Genomic DNA, 22,063 nt, shown 5'->3' with positions numbered 1-22,063 from the left:
TGCAGCCTTTCAAATGCAGAGAACAGTTGAATAAATAGTAGTTATTACACAAACGGCCAGCAGGTGGCAGCAGAGCAAAATAGATCCACCAGGGCCATGTTGAAAAACGCTCAGTTGCCAACAGTTCTAAATAGATTTGTGAATAATGATGAAACTATATTCTATGATGATGATACTGATGAAGCTATATTCTTATGCTAATTGCTGCAGATACAAATATACTTTTTTTCCTGATGAAAGAAGAGACTCTAATCTTTCTTTTGGTAGGTTCAATGTTTGTTTGTACAATATTCTGTGGGTCTTGCAAAATCAGTCAACATCCAGTAAAACAGCCGGGAGTGAAGAAGATTGCTTCAGTGAAGTGAAATTAGTCCATTTGCAACTTAAATGGCCTTGTTGATATCCACAGTCCAGAACACAAAAAACAACTTCATACGAGATGCACACTAATTTTTGTTTATAGATATTGTAAGTCCTAAAATCTCTGTAGACAGTGCCCATCGATTAATTTACTTGCATGATAAATACTTGGTCTTCATAACAGAAATTGGCCTTAAATGTAACAAATTTGTAGAACAAGCATACCGTTTAGATGTTTTGCACAATGCTGTAATTTGCACAGCAAAAGAATAATGGCTAGCCAACTGGCCATTATTTCAACCGCAGCCCTGCAGGGAGCTTCAACAATTAAACTGACAACTCACTGAAACCATTAAAAGCTGGGAGAAACATAAATAGGAGACTTGAAGCTTCACATGCACCTTCTGAAGTCTAGTTATTTTTTTTTTTAGTGGTTTTAAACTGAGCACCTACTCAACTTTTTTATATACTGTTTCAGACAAACATGATCACCTGGCCATGGAACAGCTGAGCAGTCAATGCTCTTATTACTTTTGGGCCCAAGAAAAGCGAGAATGAAAGTGAAATTTTTCAGTTACAACAAATTATTTTTGTTTGATTTCAAATCTGCTGTGCCGTTATGTCCTAATATTTATGGCCATGACTACCACCTCATCAGTGAGCATTGGTGATGCTGGTTTCATGGCATGGGCAAGAATGTCTGCCAATGGAACTGGTTCTCTTGTATCGACTGATGATGTGACAATGACACTGCAAGTACACTGCCAAAGATTTTTTAAGGCAAAAAAGTTGAATGTCATGCAATTGCCAAGTCAATCACACGACCTGAATCCAATTTCAAATACTAAAAACAAAATTGAAAGAAAAACCAGCAGAAACTGAAGACAGTTGCAGTTGGGGGCCTGGCAGAGAATCACCGGGGATGAAATCCAGTGTTTGGTGACGTCTGTTCATTCCAGACTTCAGACTGTAATTGACTGCAAGTGATTTGCAACAAAGTATTAAAAAAGTCTTAGCATTTGACGATACCATGTGATTGATTTATTTTAATGTTTATTCGTTTTTACATGCTTATTTTTTTGCCCTTCTCAGTTCAGTTACATTATAGCCCACCCCCCCCCCCCCCCCCCAACACACACACACAAACACACAGGTTTGTTTTACTATCTTTGTGGGGCCATCTCATTGACATAATGCATTTCCTAGCCCCTTACCCTAACCTCAACCATAACCCAATTCAAACCTAAACTCTAAAACCAAGTTTTGACCCTCAAAAAGAGGTCTAAACTTGTGGGGCCCAGCAAAATGGCCCCACATGGACGGGTGGGCCCCACAACTCTGTGAAATCACAGAATGTTGGCCCCACTATGTAACAAAAACAAGACCAGACACACACACACGCACACACCATTTGTATTGATCATTTCATAATTGTTGTATTGTGCTAATAATGTTATCAACATGAGTTACTCTGCGATTCCCAACCATAGTCAATAGGCCGGTTGGCCATTCTATACTAAGGCCAAACTTTTTCAATCATGCACAGTGTTCACCATTCCTGCAATTTTTTCCTCTGCGTTGCACTGATTGGCGGCACCCTATCAGGGTTAGCGAACAGTGGGCACCACAATGCAAATCCCCTGCTGTCCTGGGAGTTTGCTGAAGTGGATTTATCTCTAATGCTCCCACTCTCTGTCTGCCTCAGCGTGTCTTCCACTTTTGTCCACTTTCTTCACTTAACTGCACACGTCAACCTTCGCCTTGCACCCTGATTTGAGTCCAATTGGTCATCCGTCTCTAGACCTCATTCTCTCTAAAGTTTCTCTTTTTTATGTGACTTCCATATGAAAAACCAACTCAAAACTACAATACACTTTGCCTACTCTAATGGTTAACACTCAAGATATCTTTAGACATATCAAGACATTCATATTTCCAAGACATCTTAGGGCATCTTAAGACTCAAGTCTATAGACATGTCTTATAGACATCTTGATTTATCAAGACGTCTCAATACATGTCTTTAGACGCATATTATAGACATGTTTTGACTTGAGAAGACATCTCAAGACGTCTCAAAAAGATATCTTAAGACATAATTATGTATGTTATATGTTAGAGCAGGCTAACAGATACGTCAACATGGTGGCCATGTTGGCAGGAGTGATGTTCCCATCAAATGCAATTCATGTACATACGTGGTGGCCATATTGGTTGGGGCAACAGTCCCAGAAAAGTTGATGGGAAAGCATGGATATTAGCTTAGCATTGCTGTGGGCACACAGCTTCATTCATTTCTTTGGATGTTTCATGGAGCGAACTCTCGTCATGTAGTACTGTTGTGCTCATACGTTTACATACCATAGCGGTATGTAAATGTATAAGCACAACATGTCTCTCGAACATGCTATTTTTGGTGCAGTATGCAGTTGTTGTTTTTTTCTTGTCAAGCACTTCTCTAATGATATCCAAACATAACGCCCAGTTTCTTATTAATAGCTGTTTTGCAACTGTTTCAAGCATTTTTAAATACATACTTTCTGCGGTTTTGTACTGTACTGGGCATTTTTAGGCCAGGATATCGGTACAAATCAACAATTTAGTTCTGTATTGGGTGTTTTTAGCCCCCCCAAAATCCACCAACCCCCCAAAAAATGCATCTAATTGACAATCAGCTTTAATGGATGACCCCTCCCACCAATTAGTCAATTAAATCAAGGTTCCACTGTATAATTATCATTATCCATCCAGTCATCTATTCTGAAACATCTTAGCTGGTAGTTGTGTCATTTTGCTGCAATAATGTACATATTTAACAGTCATGCTTCCTCTTGACTTGATGTGTTTGTTTCCTGACATATGCAAGCATTTAAAGTAGCATTAAGGAACTTTTCAAACTTAATAGAATATTTTCATAACTCTTCTGATGAAACATACATAGACTTAAAACTAGTTGAATGGTACCTTTGGCATAGCCTGAGGGGGTCTGTATAATTTTTACTGGCACTAAGCAACTTTGAGGAGGATGGTAGGAACACTGCCACACACAAAAACTCCAAATGTGCTGACTGCTTTATGGCATACGTCAAAAGCTACCCAGGATGAAAGGTCAGTCAAGGATCAACATTGGCCCGGATTTCACTCGCTGGAGTGAGCTAAAAAAGGACACAATGCGCTTGTCCTCACAGGAAATGCGGTCTTCCTTCAGACATAACAATACCGCTTTTGTCCATATGGCGTCGCCATAATCAACGTAAATTGAAAGTTCCTTAGTGTTGCTTTAACACCAGTAAAACACACTCACTCACTACATTCCTTCTCCTGTTTTTATGCAATTCTTTTCCTGCCTAATAAAAGCTATGCCATATTCTGTGAACTGCAACATAAATCCCAACTGTTGTCATTCAGACCATTTATTTGCAGAATAGGAAAAATTGTCAAAAAAAAGTTCCAGTGTTTGTTCTGTATCTTTTCCCTGGAGTTGTACATAAAAGTTAGGACACTCTAATGCTTGATGACTGCAATAACACTGAACTCAAGGGCAGCCTGTCACATGCTGCACATTTTTATAAAATAGCAGGAGGTATGCAACATCACACACTCAATGCAGTGCAGCAAAATGAAGCATCCCAGAATGAATACAAGATCTCCAGAAGGAAGCATTATTGCTTATTAGTCTCTGTCATATCCTTTGGTTTACTCTGATCCAGCTCGCAGGGATGGCAATCTATGGCAATATGTCAGTTATTTCGAATTTCGAAAAGCATGCGTTATATTCCTGTCGCTGTATTTTCATTCTGATTTGGATCCAGGGGTGCCATATGTGATGACCATTCACTGATTGACAGGGGCGCTAGTTTGTGCCATTGTGGTGTATTGGGCTCAAAGTGATGTTCTTTTTTTTACAGGTCCTCACGTCTCTGGCAGTGGCCAAGTTTGCACCTGCATACAGTAATTGGTTCTTGCCACGAGTCACACCTCCACAAGGTTTTAGTTGTGTAGCTTTTGCTGTTAACAAGCAAAGCAGCCAGCCAGCCAACCAACGGCAAGCAACAAACAATACCTCTCAATGAGTGGCATGTCTCGGGGGTAGTTTACTGTTGGAGGTTCATTAAGCCCTTTCCATGTACAGTAGTGTAATAATACAAGCTCGTATCTACGTGAACTGATCTCTGATGCATTAATTACCTTCCATATAGGCATGGTGAGTTTGGCGTGGGGGAATTTAACTGGTCTGGCGATCATATGGCTTTTGTACCTGCATATCACGTGCACACACCTGCTTCTTACTTGTTGGTTAAGACTGAACCACAACGTGTGCGATTCCGGCCCCTTTGTCAGCTTTTTGCTGCACCCTGACATGGTCTTTATTGTTGTTCTGTATGCTGCTGTCAGAGGGAGCTCAAAGCTTGCTGATTGAGACAGAAACTCATTTCATGTGGCATCCTTTCGCATCCAGCTTTGAGATAAAGGTCATCCTCTGCCAAAGTCAAAATAGGCCGGATACTTTCGGATAGTAGAACAAAGGTAGACACATTTATCATTCCACAATTAAAAGAAAGAGAGCCAGAGAGTCAAAGACAATGAGTTGTTACTCCACACCATCACTGCAGTTCAACCTTCGGCTGTCTCAGTCACGAGATCCCACATCTGCCATTTTGAAGATACAATCAGTGACCCAAAGGCAAGCTTGTCACTTCTGCAAAGTAGCTCAGGCTTGGATTTAATTTGCTGCAACTGAGTGTCGTTTGCTCTTAATTGTTGTGCTTGCAGCATTTCTCCTTTGCACTCATTTGGTACACTGAACCACAAGCGGATTTCTTCCGACTAATTTTACAATATTAACTGCACTTCCTGTTGTTTAAAGATAATAAAATCGGAAATGTGATGCAATGTGATCAGTGGTGTAGTCCAGGGTATACACAGGTATACGGCATATACCCACTTCTTTTTCAGTCAGCATTGCGTATATCCAATTTGAAATCCCCCCACCCCCACCCACGATGCGCACCGTTCACTAATACATGTATGTGAGCCAGATTACCCATTTTTTACTCAAGGATGGTGAAGCCATGGCCTAACCTCCTCTGCCTCTTATTGGCTGGTACCCCCTGCCTTCACTGATTAGATTGGCTAACTTTAGGTATGAGGACTGATGAGCCAATCAGAGGCAGCGTAGGGCTGGTTACACCGAAATTGTGTCCTAAGCACTTTTAGCGCAACAAAAGGTTTTTGCACGCATACACCGGAGACTTGATCGTCGTGCAGATCCAATCCCCGGATCGGCGCCACTGATTTTAAACTAAGTTAAATTACAAGAATGGGACACATGCTTTAAGATTCAGCCTAAAACATTATTGACGTCTAATATTGACTGTTTTTACTATAGTTGTTCATTGTTCACTAAATATTGATTTACAACATTATTTAAACTGTATATTTGTCTCATGATAAATACATTTTACATTAATTAATTCCGGCTGCTTGTGTTACCAATAATAACTACAAATTGCTTGAATCAAATCATGAAAGTATTATTATTGTGAGCAATTACAAATGGCAGGTTTTTCTTTCATGTTACAATCTGTAAAACAAAAATTTTCTGGATTATTAACAAAAATAAAATAAATGGTGAACATTTTAAAGTATACCACACACTCGGTCTAAAGATATGCAACCTGAGTTCATTTAATTAAGCATTCACAAAAAACAAAAACAAACTCTTGATCCATGAGAGGGGACATTTCCTGTTTCTAATTTCACAGTTATGTTGCATTCCTGGAATCTCAATCAACATGATGTGACTTGAGTTCCTGCAGAGTTCTGTGATTAAAAATACTGGTGAGCTTTTTTTTTTTTTTTTACCGGTAAGTTCATCTCACAAATCTGCAGATGCATGCTCATTATTAAAAAACGGAATTTAGTCTTGTATTGTTGGCCTGCGGTAAGTGTTGCTCCGCAAAGATGTGACAACCTGTGTGTGCACTTAAACCACACTGCAGGTACAACTACAGGAAGACACAGACGCGTTGAATAATTGAGTCTATCGAGATTGAAAGACATGGAGGCCCTTCTTTCTGCAAGGACTGTTGAGGCTATTTTTGTGGCAAGGACGCAATCTTGCAAAGTGCACAAACAAGTGAAAAAGTATTCAAATGCACGCATACCCTCACACACACACATGCACAGTTTGGCAAACACACTTCATCCATCCAACCACACTATCACAAAACAAACAAACGTCTTCTGAAACACCCTTCAATCAGTCAAGGGATCTATTAGGAATTCCCCTTAGTCTTGATTTGCCATCTTATCAAGTAATTCAATTCTATGGTTCTATTTTTGTGGGAATAGTTTGTATTGGTCATTTCCATCATGACTCGAGTATGCCCATCATCTATCTTCTTCCACTTATCTAGGGTGAGAGTAGCAGCCTAAGCAAGTAAGCTCAGACTTCCCCTTTCCCCAGCCACTCCTTCCATCTCATCCAGGAAGACAAGTAGCGTCTTCAGCATGTCCTGGGTCTTCCCTCCTGGTTGCTGACAGTACAACTGCACGATAGTAAGACCTCATTTTTGTCTTGCAAAATGACGACATTGAAGTTTTCATTTTGGATGTTTGCCAATACAAAACAAACAAAGGATCTTCCTGATCTGCCTCCATTAGACCAACAGGTTTGAAGGTGAGAAAAGGACGTACAAGATCATTGCTACTCACAATATGTACACACGCCACATTTCTAGTCAAACAGAGATCAAACAGCGTCCTTGAGCTTGTCAAATTTGTTTGTGGCTTCCCCACACCGTGATCAACATAAGCTCCAAAAAAGAGCATTCAGACACACCTGAGAAGCCTACAAGCAGCCTCTCAATTCCTATCACGACTTCACTCTTTTCAGCGTTTTTTTGTTTTTTTGTATTCCAAATGCCTCTGTGAATGTAAGTAACAGGCAACAAAATAACCTTTTGTCAACTCAAAACACTGTCTTTATTGAAGAGGGAAGGAATTGTTATCAAGTAACCTGTGGTTATTTTCTTAGATGCTACTTTTAAAGAAGAAAATATAATCAAGTGCAATGATGAGCGCTCAAGTCAGAGCTAGATATCCATCATACGATTTACCACTCACTCTTTTCCGGGGTACCATCATATTTGTCTCATGGCTTGTTTTCATGAGTTGAATTTTCTTGAACCACAATTGAAAACAATTTCTGACTTGTATTTCAGTTTGTATTGTTTTGGATTTATCACTGTTAATATTATATTTATTTATTGTATTATTTTATACATATCTCTATATACTGTAAGCCTATACAGTATATGTATTTAGTGTCAGATGGACAGAGTGGAGCTTGACAGCAAAATTATCATCTGTCGCAGGATAGCAGTTTTTAGTTGCCTGGTAGCAACGATAAATTATATGATTGTGAGGACGGGTGTAAAGAAACTCACTTCCACTATCATGAGACGGGAGCCTTCATCACCATGGAGACCTGCAACGAGGGCAGGAGGTGAGGGATGCGGGGTGTGGGGGGACAGCAAAAATAATGAAGCGCACACAAAACATGCACAGACATGGACTACTCGTGCTTCGTCCTATCTCCAGTTCATGATATCATGTGAGACTCACGAGTGACATGCAGTGTTGATCGATATGCTGTGAATGAACACTGGGATGAGGCCTCGCAGACACACGCACGGATACAGTTTGTGTTCAAGAGGATCAGTTTGGCAGGCAGTTGAGCAACGATAGCGTGACTGTGCTGTCACTCAGGGGATGAGGTCTGCGCAAAGGGGGGCTTTGGACAACCATGTTTCCATTTTAAATCAAATACAAACTAAATCATTATGGGGGGTTAAGTATAATAATTGGTTCACTCACTTGATCATTTAAATCTCTACACCAATGCATCCTCTAATGTGGTTGGGGATTTGCGGGGGTTAATCAAAAATGTATAGATTTGACCAAAGTGAAGCATTTCCTTGGTAAACTGGGTTTGTTGTCTTTACTGTTGTTTTTTTTAAACTCCCAGCCATTTTCACTGAAGCAACTCCCTCCACTCCCGGCTGTTTTACTGTATTTTGACTGAATTTGCAAGGCCCAAAGAATATTCCTTTCTTCGTCCCAAGTCTTTGAGAAGACAATTGATTACTTTTATTTTTGAAGGACGTGTACCGACATCATTTCTCAAAGGACTGTATGACGCGGTTGCATATTATTTTGTCAAGATACAATCCGTGGTGGTTAATTTGCCGTGACTGGCAACTCCCCACCTAGTTGACATGACTTTGCGATGGTAACCGGCCGCTAAGTGGTCTTGACAAGACTGCTTGCACGTTGCGACCGCGCAGTGGCCTAAATGTGCACATTTGTGTTATTCATAACCACTTGTAAATGTCTGCAAGCATTCACAGCAAATCGGAGACATTCACGGCAAAATAACATTTGCGGGAGATTTGCCGGTAACCATTGCCTAAACAATCACAAACTAACGAAACAATCACAAACTAACGCTACAACATAGTCTCTGTCGTAACGTTAAGCTACTTTTTTTTTTTATGGTAAAACGTTATGCCACTTTTCCACATGTTAAAATAGTTCTCAAATGTGTAAAAGACATGTCTGTATTTTTCTTTTCTTCTGCTGCCCTGGCCAGTCGTTTCCATTCACAACGTTAGCAAATGGCTACCATGACCCAAATCACTGCCCCTTCGATAGAGATATGGCCTAGGCGTGGCCTGGTGCAGCTATTTACATAAAAGTGACACACCCTGAAAACAGGCTGTTTTGACCAGAGGGTTTTTTGGCTGATTTAGGGACAGCAAAAATATTAAATCCAGTCAATTTTGACGAATGCATGTCACAGACATGTCTTTTACACATTTGAGAACTATTTTAGTATGTTGAGAAGTTGAATAATATGAGGCCTTTAAGCGACCTCTTCATGTCAGAAGCCGTAGCAAAGCATTCTGTATGTTCTAGCATAAAAAAACAACATATAAATATGCTTTTGGGAGTGCAGGACAAAGTATTAAAAAACTTGTTTCCAATGCAGTTTGACAAAGACTGCCAGTCAAGTTCTTTTGCAAAAAGGTAAAATAGTAAAAATAATTTTGTTCAGTGAGTTGGAAAACAGTGGCTGAGCAATAACTCGTAATTGGAGGATTTTGAGCCATCTCCTTTCAAACATGATGATGTTGGATAAGGGGGAGGCGTTTTTTTCCCCTTGCAGTTGAAGTCAAATTTATTAATTCCAGTCATATGCACAATGCTATCAACATAATTGTTCATTAGTATCACACTGGTATTTGCATCCCCAAAGAGGGCTTTCACTTGTCCTAGCACAAGCAAGTCTATTGTCATAATTTGCTGGGATGAATTACAATTAAGATACCGGTACTTTAAAATGGACGAGACTTTGCTTGCTAACAAAAAGAAGGATTGCACCCTAGCAGATGGGGTCAGAAAAATAATATAGGCTGTTCTCAGATGTGGCCTTTCTTATTGGACATTGCTGTACACCAAGCCCACATATTTAATTTAAATTTTTCTATGATACTTCTCGAGGTCTTTTAAAAGGGTAAGGCTGAAAACTCATAAGTCAAAAATCTCTATTGGTCACTTGGTGTTGGTGTTGTTTTTACGAATTATTGGCCAATCTAAAGTATTGAAAATGGCTTGTTCTCTTTTTTGATGCAATCTTAATGGTTGAACAAACATGCCGTTTTTTGGGGTCTCCTTAAAAGTGACCATTTGGAAGGTACAAGGTTCTGGCCCAATGCTAGCGATATATACTCTGGATATCCACCAGCAGTGTAAAGAACTGTCAGGGACAGAATGGGATTTGGTTGATCCTATTCTGAATATTTTAGACTAACATTAAATATTCATGTCCCAGATAATAAACTTGCCGCTTTCTGTTTAATTTCCCAACAGAGAATACACAACACTAGTCACCTTTTGTCAGCCCCCTACGAAATCGGTCTCATTGTTGTCCAGTCATGAGTAATGGAGTCACTTGAACACCTTACTTTTCTTTACTTATATTTTTTTCGTTGTGCTTTAAAAGCCATCCTCTGGGTAATTATGCCAGCATCGCCACCTGATTTCACTCCTATAAAGGCCAAGCACTGAGCTTGATTGTTTTGCATAATTTCCCATGAATAATTAACTTGCTGCAATACCTTGTCTTCTTGGGATTTTCCCTGGTACGCAGAAATCCCCTTCTTGTCAATCAGTGCAAGACGTCTTCAGTGGAACGCACCACACTAGCTATTGCACTATTGTTGGTCGTATGGCCTAGGGCTAGTCAATGTATGGTTACAACCACACTTAAAGTATTTAGTGTATGTAAAATGCATTTGCAATTAGATAGCTTTGACTATGCAATCAAACCTTAATTGAAAATGATTATTAATTAATTAACATTCACTTGGCCTTTTGAAGTACAGGCATTAACACATAAAAGCGTAGCCTAAACACTCCTGGGCTTAAAAGGAGGGGGTGGGGGGTGGGGGGGGACTGATGCCAACATGACTTTATAGAGTACATACAGTATGTTGACATTATCCCAAAGCAAGAAAAACAAATGGCTTTGTGGTAGTTTTTTTCTAAAAGGTTGTGTGTTCTTTCCATTCCTTTCATATTGTTGCATAGAAGTGACCAGTCTACAGTGTATATATGCCAAACCTTGAAAGTGACATATCCTAAAAATTTTGCAAATAGATGGGTCCCTGGACTGCCTGCCTATCCATCAAACGTAAAATGAAACGAGAAAATCAATCTTTACTTATCTGCCTATTTCTGGAAATGTGTGTGAGCTGCACCACACTTCCTCACCACTATTAGAAAACTGTAAGGCCAATTCACATAATAAGCAACACCGCATAGGAGTTTCACATCACAGTCATTGACGTGATAACTACTGACTGGGCTGGACAGCGTAAAAAAACATTTTGACGCGGCAGCCCAAGTAATATCATGTCAGAGCCAAAGGGTAAGCAGAGCTGCAGTGTTAGCTCAGATTAACTTCAGTTAACAGAGCCTCTGATAATATTTGTCTACACTACAGCCCACTTATTGTCAGTCTGACGCTCTCAATTGATCCCGCAGTATGCGGGTGAGGGCTGTCTTATAGTGATGGGCGTATCAATTCCGTGGTATCGATATATCAATACTAATAATAAGTCGGATTTATATAGCGCTTTTCTACGTAGACATTTAAAGACGCTTTACAATGGAATGGATATATTATTCACGCACTCACACATTCACTCTGTGGTGGCGGTAAGCTACTTAAGTAGTTACAGCGGCCTTGGGGCAGGCTGATGGAAGCATGGCTGCCAGTGTGCACCTACGGCCCCATCGACCACCACCAGACATTTGCACCTTCTATACACCAGTGTGAGTAGCACTGGAGGTAATGTGTGTGAAGTGCCTTGCCCAAGGACACAATGACACATGACTTGGGGAGAGCGGGGATCAAACAGACGACCTTCTGGTTACTGAACGACCGCCTCTACATCCTGAGCCACGGCCGTCACAATACTTTCATGAGTATTAATTGGGTATTGACTAGGCTTTACACAATGAGGATTTTCACAATGAGGATTTTCAATCAGCGAGTTTGACAAAATGGATAATTCATGACCAATTTGATCAGAAGATGGAGCAATATATCTATTTAACTTTTATATGTAATCTACAGTCGACCGCCACCATTCACAAATCCCTAAGACTGGCCCGGTTCACAAATAGCGAAAACCCATGTGTAATTGATGGCAATTAAAATGCATGGGAATTTGTTTTAAATTATATATATATATATATATATATATATATATATATATATATATATATATATATTAGAGCTGTCAAAGATTACATTTTTTTAATCATCTTAGAATTTTGATTGATCACGATTAATGGCTTAAAAACAAATCGTTTTTTTATCTACATTTTTTTCCCCCTCCAAATTTGAAGAGCACCGGTTATGTGTTAATTCGTTTGACATTTGATGTTATGAGGACGTCTTCAATATTTTTTGAGCCACTGCACACGCTCATCCTCTTTTTCTAATCAGTTAATTACTTGCATAATTTACAATGGAAACAAAATGACCCCGATATTTTGACATGAACAAATATTCTAAATGTGATACGCAAACATTCATTAAATGCTTTACTTTAATATATGAAATTCTGTTTATTGCTCAAACACAACCTGTGCTACCTTAAACGTAGGCATCCGCTGTCACGCTAAAGGATAATCTATGATCAAAATTAATAGTGCGATTCATTTGCGTTAATTCATGATTAATGCTATATTTTTTTGTGATTAATTAATCAATTAATGCTTAAACTTTGACAGCACTTCAAGTCAGCCAATCACCAATTTTGGTGAATGCAAAATATCGGATCTATGCTCATAATGTATTGATCATAAGGGATGTCTTCGGAAATGCACTCCGAGCGTGCTCTACTTATCTCCTACCGTTTGGGAACTCACCGGCACCGCATTGTTGGGATGTGCTATTCAGTTATGAGGGGGATCTGAACGCATTTGACAACAAAACCTTTGTTAATTCAAAGAAAGGGCGCTCGCTCTTCCTCTCGGAACACTCGCACTCTCAGAGTACAATTCGGGCGTCAGATTGAATTTCCAAATGCACCCTCATTAATAAATGAAAAAAAAGCACTTGTGCCACTTCTACCATTTTAGGAGAACTTACTATATGCCGCCTGTGTGACAATGCTGCTGTTGCTCAACACCAATCTTGCCAAAATGTTTATTTCTTTATTACCTCAATTAAAATAAATGATAAATTATTTATAATTTACAGTAACATTCTGTGAATAACACTCTTAAAAAAATAAAATAAAGTCCCAAATCCTTACTATCCAGGTGGCTTAATAAAAAGCAAACATTTTTCACATTGTTTATATGTCTACCAGTAACTAGGCAGTACCTAGATGTTAACCTGGATTTAAAAATAATTTACACTTCATTGACATTGATATTATTTACTCTGATAATAAAGGATAGCAGCAAATCGAGGGACTGTATTATATACAAAAATAGAGTGCTTTCTAAGGTGATTTGCGGGTGGGAGCAGGGGTTGGCGCATTATACGAACGCATGTTATTCACTGAATTTTACAGTAGTATTATTTATCTTATTTTCTGTTTGGACATTTATTGTGATGAGTAATCTTGGTCGCCAATACGGTTGGTTTTACAAAATAAAATTTTGTATTTAATTTAATTTATATTTGTGTTAATTATTTGTGTATTCATTTTTGACAATTCTCCTTTATTGTTTTGAATGTAATGGTAGGTAGTCCGACCTTTAAGTAAAAAGTAAGTCATGTAATTTGATGTCACTAATATGTTAAGTACAAAACATTACAATGGTCAGTTTTTGGTTATTGTCATGTGTTTTATTATTGGGATAAAAACACACACAAAGTATCGGTATTAAAATGTCAAAATATGTCTGCACAGTATATTTTGATCCGTAAGGTATTTTAATGACAGCATTTCACGGACATCTTATTGAGGCACCCGGAGTGGAAGCTATTTGAAAAAAAAAAAATTTGGTGGGGGGGGGGGGATTGGGGTAGGGGTCATACATACTGTCTCATTTCCATCAATGTCATCTCCACCTATATGCATGCCAAAAAGTGATACAGTACTGTGCAAGAAATGTAAATGCATTTAAAAAAAAAAAAAAAGTGTACCACACTAAGGCCAAACTGTTTGCTTGGTGGAAACGAGGCTATAAATTAATCATTCCCAAACAAAAGGAAAAGCAATTACAAATGTGAACATGCATATTTAAAAAAAAAAAAAAAAAAATCTGCTGGGTCTACATTTTCAACTGTAGCCTTCTTGGGTGAAGATTCTGTGTCAAAAGTTAACATTGTGTACCTGTTTGTCCAGCTTGGCGGTAGTGCTGCTAACAATCCCTCAGTGGCCAGAAGTTTCTGTGACTGTTTTTTATTTGAAAGGGCAATCATTGGCTCGTTTCACACCTACAACTTGATGTCCATTGCCCATTGCTTATTTTCCTTTGTGTTAGCTTTCTTTTATTTTGCATTCATTATTACCATTTCCGCATCATTTTGCACCATCGGATCGATAAAAACAAAAACAAAAATCCTAGCTGTGAATGTACCTTTTGGTGACAATGGCAATCAAATAGATTCTGATTTCTACTTTCACAGGAGTACCAGATCGATATTATCTTCGCCCAGACTTGGGTGGATACACGCCTGCGTTACAACAGCAGCAGCATGCGGATTCTCACACTTAACAGGTACTCTGATCCTGCCTGCATCAAGACTTGTAACACTTGTGAATATCACACACTTTTTGGAAGCCTTCAGTCATGGAACAAATTGGCTCATATGCTTTGTTTTTTCTGATGTGGTGCCGGGAAGTGTATTTGGGAAGTGATTGTGCTTCAAACCTTGCATCACAGTCTGAGGATCTAAGGCGAGCTTTTTCTCTGTCTGCCAGTAACATGGTGGGCTTGATCTGGCTGCCCGACACCATCTTCAGGAATTCCAAGACCGCAGACTCTCACTGGATAACAACACCCAATCAGCTGCTTCGCATACGCAACAATGGGAAAATTCTCTACACGCTGAGGTGAGGTCCGCTCTACGTGTTTTACAAACGTTTGAATCATTTCTCCTCGGAGTGGCATTTAGGTAATGAATGTCCACGTCTGACTGCAGGATATTACTTGAATCAATATGTCATGGATTTCAAAGCAGATGTTGTGCAAATGTGTGAATGACTGTTAGTCGAGGTGTGTTCTGCTCCATTTAATAAGGACAACACCCAACCCAACACACATTCTCCTCAGAGTGTTTACTTTCAATATTGCAAATTGTGTGCAAGCCGGTTGAAGTGCCCGGGCCAGATGCTTTCTTTCTCATGGTTCTGAGAAATTAGAAATTGATGATGCTTATCGCGAGCATGCAAACTAAATCGGTGAAATTACAAATGACTGCACACGGGACGAGGGATTGGATTTTTTCCTAGTCCCACACAATAGTGCTCTTTATACAGGGTGTCTGCAAGTTTTGAGACGATGAAAGCAGTAAGATATTAATAGACGCATATTGCCTTCAAAGTCACTGTTGCAAAGCTAATGATGTTTGATTGACACTGTCACACTGTAAACATACACTTCATCATACTGAGAGTTTTACTCTTCTTTTATCCCTGTCAATCCGATGAGTCATTGACAGGGAAATAAGCATGGTCCTGCAATGTGAACCGCTAACTACACAGTACATTTTGTAGAGTAAATTTGACTATATTTAAAGTAGGACCAAAAAGACTCAGTCATATTTACACTCGGAAGAGAGTACATTACCTCATTCACTGACATTGACGGCTAAAGACGTCAAAAATTCATTTGAACTATTTCTATTAGTTAAACTTTTTTTTTTGTTAACAAGAGTATGAAAACCTAGATTTTTTTTTTTTATAGAAATACAGATATAAAATGTGTGATTAATCGTGAGTTGACTATTGAAGTCATGCGATTAATTACAATTAAAACTTTTAATCACATGACGTGACTAAAAGGTTATTAAAAATTCGGGCCGTAAGGCGATTAAAATTTCTAATTGTAATTAATCGCATGACTTCACTAGTTAACAAATTGTATATGTTCTAAATGTACAATAAAAAGATTGATAGGTTTTCATACTCTTGTCAACAAAAGTAGAAAAAAATTTAAACTAATAGAAATAGTTCAAATGAAGTTTTGACGTCTATAGCCGTCAATGGCAGTGAAAGAGTTAAAGAATTAAAAAAATAAATATACATCACTCAAGAGTAGAGGAGCAAACTTATGACCTTCAGCTTGGGAGACAGCTGATCTACTCACTGAGCCACACAGCTCCTGCTGTGTACAGTATTAGTATATCGCTCGTGTCAGCTGGAATCTTCATAACTCCAAGAGACCAAAAATTATGTTTTAGTCTCCTCTTGGAGAAAGGCAAACGGAAGGAGGGGCATAGCTCAGGTGGTAGTGTGGCAGTCTCCCGAGCTGAAGGTCGTGAGTTCGTTCCTCAACCCTTGAGTGATTTTTTTTTCTTTCAATTCTTTATTTTACTCTCTTCCAAGTGTAAATATTACTCTAAAACTGAGTCTATTTGGTCTCACTCTAAAGAGAGTCAAATTTACTTTACGGAATTTACTGTGTAGCAATGCCCCAAGTAGTGGTGCAACGGATCAAAAAAGTCACGGTTCGGATCGGATCACGGATTTGAGTCACGGATCGGATCGTTTTTTTGAAAAAAGAATAAAAGATAAATAGTACTTTGTCTTCTTTTATTTTGTAAAAGTTTTTTTTCATTAAATAAACAATATATAAATTCAATATGTCTAATATAGCCATTTAGGATTTAATAACACAACTTTAAGTGCAATATGACACAGAAACAATTTTTACACGGCTCATGTGTAAAATAACAAGGTATTAATGGTTTAAAGTTGTTTTCCTATAATCTAAACAGCTAAGTTTGACATTTTGAGTTGAATGTTTTTCTTTGTTTAATGAGCAAAAGTGTTTTATAAAATAGATGATGACACAAGTTCTAGTTATCGTTTTTATTTTTTTAAATAATGAAAAGACCTCAACGTGCAATTTAAGGCACATTTGCTTCCTTTAAAGACGGAGAGTGAATTCTAAAGTAGCCTTGGTCCACAATATTGAAAAAGAATTAAAGTAAGCCAGGTACCAGCTGTCAAACTCACTTACCAGCCAGACACTCGTTGGTAATGCTAACAGCTAACGTCGGAAACTTCTGCCGTATCATACAATAACTGCAAAATTAATTAGCGGTTTCTTAGCATCCTAAATTAGCGATTGAACATGAGTTCGGGATAGCGTTGTATTGATGTTGGTCGCAACTACAATGTCATTCAACTATGATAATGAAACGTGTAAAGGGGAAGTCAAGCTAGGCATCACGCCACGACGTGGACCAACTTTAAGTAAAAGTGTACTAAGGCTATTTGCATTGCCGTCGATGTATTACTGTATTTGGTCAACTTTATTTTGAAGTTAGGCTCAGCGTGTTACGTTGAGTATGTTTCAGCTTCCTTAACATTTCAGAATGGTATCGACTGTGAATGTGCACTGGCACAACCCCCCAATCCAATCCACGGATCGTGCGCGATCCGAACCGTGGGGCCTGATTCAAACCGACCACGGATCAATGATGATCCGTTGCACCACTAGCCCCAAGTAATATATTGTTAAATCAACACCCTGTTAAATAAAAACTGATCATGTTTTGTTTTTGTAAAGTTTTGTTTTTGATTCAGCTATTGTTTTGGATCAAATTAGATGCAGGTGTACCAAAATGGTGGCTTTGCCCTTTATTCCACTGATATCCTATAGCACAGTTTACTGATGATGCTAATTAGCACATTGGTTAAAATGTCAACACTTTATAGCTTCTTTCTGATGTTGGGGCAAATGTGCTTGCTGTTCTCACCTCATCTCCCCACTTGGCAAATTCTGTGATGGCAGAAAGTAAATTGGCAAGTTGGAAAGTCAGCAATGTGCACCCACCACAGAGAAAAGTGTGATGAGAGCTGCTCTCTGCTCTGATTGAGGCAGCACTTTTGTGCATATTTCACATGGCACAAAGCTGTCAGGCAGCTCACATCATTATGTAGCGCGGCAATAAGTTACTTTCAGTCAATTGACTAAAGATGTAGAGAATGGGACGTGATTTGAGTGAAGGATCAAGTGTCTTTCTATTTTCCTCCCTTTCTTTAGGATGACCATCAACGCTGAATGTCAGCTGCAGCTCCATAATTTCCCAATGGACGAGCACTCGTGTCCTCTCGTCTTTTCCAGTTGTGAGTACTGACAGTTGCAAGCCCACGTACGCATGAGCAGGCTGACACTTACTCCATGTATAAGAATGCAACAAGGCATCTGCGACCTAATATTCCTATCCCCTTATAAACTCATTTGCTCCCAAAAACGTATAACTACGTTCTATTTTAAATGTTTTAAGTGTCCCGAAGACATATTTATACTTTTTGTGTGTGCTAGAGCATTACAGAATGCAGTCTCTCAACTACAAAGAACGGTTGAAGAAATGGTAGTTATTACCCAAACGGCCAGCAGGTGTCAGTAGAGCAAAAGAGATCAACCAGGGCCATGTTGGGAAAAAAAAACTAAATTACTCACAATTCTTTATAGATTTGTGAATAATGGTGAAACTTAGCTATATTCTAATGCTAATTGCTGCAAAATGGAAACAGAACTATACTTTTTTTTCCTGATGAAAGAAGAGACTTTAACTCTTTGACTGCCAGACGTTTTCAGAAACGGGATGTCGCCAGTGCCAGTCGATTTAAGCATTTTGACTGATCTTTCAAGGTCCACAGAAAATGTTGTGTTTGGACTATGGAAACACACATACTACCAAATGAAAGATTGAACTCTCAAAAAAGTTTGTTTCTACCTTATTCTGTTCTTCAGTAATCAACAATAGAAAATGGTTAGTTTCACCGAAATGCTCTGTTTTGAAACAAAAAGCGGAGAAAAAGAGCTTTTTGTGAAACGATGTTATTTCATGCACTCTAGTGAATTGTACATTTCTTTTTGTCCATGAATGATGCCACAAACACCTAAATAGTGCTTTACTTCTGTAAAACGCTATCACCAACAATGAAAAAGTGTTTTTTGGTTGCAAAATACATTTATTTCCATTCAACAGTGTAACAATTTGACAAAACAATTTCACAAACTATTTACAAATGTGTGCAACTGTGGTACTATTTACAATTATGTGGATGTTTCAAATACAGTTTTTCTTTTTGTAACGCTCCCATGCGTGCAAGGAGACACAGCAGGATTTGCACAACAGATTAGTTTCACTTGCGATGGCTCCTTTCGCGTGCAGACGTTACACTTTCTTGACGGCCTTTTTTTCCGGGGAATAACAAGTAGCAGACTGTACCCACTACTCCGATGAATATGCATTGGACTCGGGGCACTCTTCGTCGTCCGATTGAGCGTCCGCCTGAGCGTGCTCGGTTGTGCTCTGCGTTTTCCGGTGTTAGCATCACTAGCCGGTGAACCTTTATCGTCATAGCCGCCGCGTCAACGCTTGCAACTTCAGCGTCAACCTCGGAGTCACCATCATCATCATCGATGATGATCATCGTTGTCATCGATGTGCTCTTTAGCGTTGGTCGATGCCTTTCGTCTTTGAAAAAAATTCCCAAGTGTGAGCTGCTTGAAACCGGTCGCCATTATTCGCTTCTTCAGCCATCTAGCTCCGCCTCACGTCTTCTACTGCCGCGTCATTGCTTCCAACCTCGGAGTCACCATCATCATCATCGATGATGATCATCGTCATCATAAATGTGCTCTTTAGCATTGGTCGATGCTTTTTGTCTTTGAAAAAAACTGCTCGAGCGTGAGCCGCTTGCAACCGGTCGCCATGTTCTCTTCCCTTCCCCAGCCATTGTCCCCTCTAGCTCCGCCTCACGTCTTCTACTGACGCCGACCCAATCTTGTCAAAAGAGAGTCATTGCTGCCATCTAGGGGCCAAAAATAGTCATTAGGCTAACTAGATCTGCTTGAAACTTTCACCACAGCTGCCCAAGGCTTCCCTCCACCCGTTTCAAAAAAATAAATAAATAAATAAATTGGATGACGTCTTTTAACATCATTGGCGGCCCTCCGTAGGTTTTTACTTGACGTCTTTTAACGTCCATGGCAGTCAAAGAGTTAATCTTTATTTTTCTAGCAATACAACACAATACTCTATGGGCCTTGCAAAATCCAATAAAACAGCTCGGAGTGAATTGGGTTGCTTCAGTGAAAATGGCTGTGAGTGAATGAGTTAAGAGTAATGGCAGTCATTCACAAGTAATTGATCCAAAGGCTGGGGAAATTTGGGGATGGAAGCAGACAGTTCTGCCTCCCGCTGGCTTGCAAAAGTCACGAGGAGGGATCAAAAGATGCAGATGATGATGTTGCAAGCCAGGATTAGGAGCGCAGCTGCGGCATCTCCAAATCCATAAGTGACTAATAATGTGCCTGATGCCAGAGGCTCGTGCAACTCTTTATTTAGATGTGTGGCGAAGGAGGTGGCCGCTCACCACTGAATCAAATATGCTGAAATTAATTTCAGGTAACCACTTGAAGTGACACCAGCTGTGCTGTGTGTGTCCAAATTTATGCAGCAGGTGTTTTCATGGGAATATGATGAATTTATATAAATTAAGAGTGCTTGACCTTGAACAAATCCAGTGTAAAAGAAATCACAATCACATTTACTAATATTAAGGCAGAATTTCAATGTTTGTATTTAAGATGATTAGATGATTCATTTTTCATTAGATTTCCCCCATCCCCCCCTAATCACTTCCAGACTATACGTTTTATATCTTTCCTTCACAGAAAACTCATAACTGTGCTGAATATGGCATTTTTAAATCAGAGTAGGATCTTCCTTGTAATTAAAGAACAACGGAAATTGCATTTGAAGAAGCCGGCCTGTTACTCAGATTCTTTTCATAGCCCAACACAGCCTCTTTTTCTAGAGAAGTAACTAAAAAAACATTGAACGCGCACACATTGACTTTTATTTAGCGTGATTACAAGTTTGTTGAGCAGCCATGTACAGGTCTTCAAATCACAGGAATGGCTGCATTCTCCTATTGTGTTTACTTTACTGCCCTCATATTTACATACACTCTCAAAAGTATTATGTAGGGGTGTTTGATACCACTTTTTTTTCAGACTGATACCAGTGCGAGTACTCTTGAGTAGTCACCGATACCGATGCCAAGTACCAAGACTAGAACTTTTGATACATAAAATGTCACCCCCAAAACAATGCCAAATCATTTAAAAGAAAGACCTACATATCCCGATATAGCATTTTTCCTGAACATTGCATGAAATTTATGGCAATTTTCTATTCTTCTAATGTTTACTTCCTGATTGTAAAATGGCCAAAAGAGGGTGGTACCAATACCTTAAAATAAGGCCGGGTATCATCCTGATACCATACCTAGTATTGGTGTTCGTTCATTCCTGGTATTATGTACTGTTTGACAAGCAACCACAAACTGATTGAGGTGAGAAAATGTGTCATTCTGAAAAGAATAAAGATTTCCAACACTAATATTTTTGATAAACCTGACATCTGGGTTGGAATGGCTGTAATGGCCGAGCTAATGTTAGCCTTTCTTTCTTTCTTTCTTTCTCTCTCTCTCTCTCTCACTCTCTCACTCTCTCACTCTCTCTAGCTCACTCACACACACTAGCACAGCCCAATGGTGTGGCCACGGGCCAGGTGGAGACCTAGCCTGGCATGAAGCCTTCCATTCCAAACGGAATGAAAATCCTCCATAGAAAACACCTCAATCGAAATAACATGGCCGAATCCAAATGGAATTGAATTCAGAGCAGATATAGCTGATATGCACACGGAAAGTAATGACATATTCTATTGTATGTATTGTACCACATAGATACACTGACTTGATCCTACTCATTTGCCAGTCAAAGCAAAGACAGACAGCTAAAGCTAGCTAGTAACCACTCGGGTAATATCTAATAGAAGACCATCGCCTTATGAGATTATTTACTTGATTAGTGAGGTTTCCAACAAGAACCTGCAACAAAGGTCATTATTGCG

At 39.2% G+C, this 22,063-nt stretch overlaps 1 protein-coding gene across 2 annotated transcripts in view; it reads left to right on the top strand.

Moving 5' to 3' along the window:
• The window catches only part of LOC144038463 (gamma-aminobutyric acid receptor subunit gamma-3-like), an 82,537-nt gene that overhangs the window by 39,110 nt on the left and 21,364 nt on the right, over window positions 1-22,063 (top strand). For both annotated transcript variants that reach the window (XM_077551006.1, XM_077550998.1), the window contains 3 exons: window positions 14,585-14,676; window positions 14,880-15,011; window positions 18,172-18,254. In XM_077551006.1, the coding sequence (XP_077407132.1) occupies window positions 14,585-14,676; window positions 14,880-15,011; window positions 18,172-18,254 (307 nt within the window). The remainder of the gene's footprint in view (window positions 1-14,584; window positions 14,677-14,879; window positions 15,012-18,171; window positions 18,255-22,063) is intronic.

Source organism: Vanacampus margaritifer, chromosome 1 (assembly GCF_051991255.1).
Source record: "Vanacampus margaritifer isolate UIUO_Vmar chromosome 1, RoL_Vmar_1.0, whole genome shotgun sequence".
NCBI classification, from domain to species: Eukaryota; Metazoa; Chordata; class Actinopteri; order Syngnathiformes; family Syngnathidae; genus Vanacampus; species Vanacampus margaritifer.
Note: the sequence above shows the minus strand (reverse complement) of the source record. Positions and strands in the feature narration are given on the sequence as shown.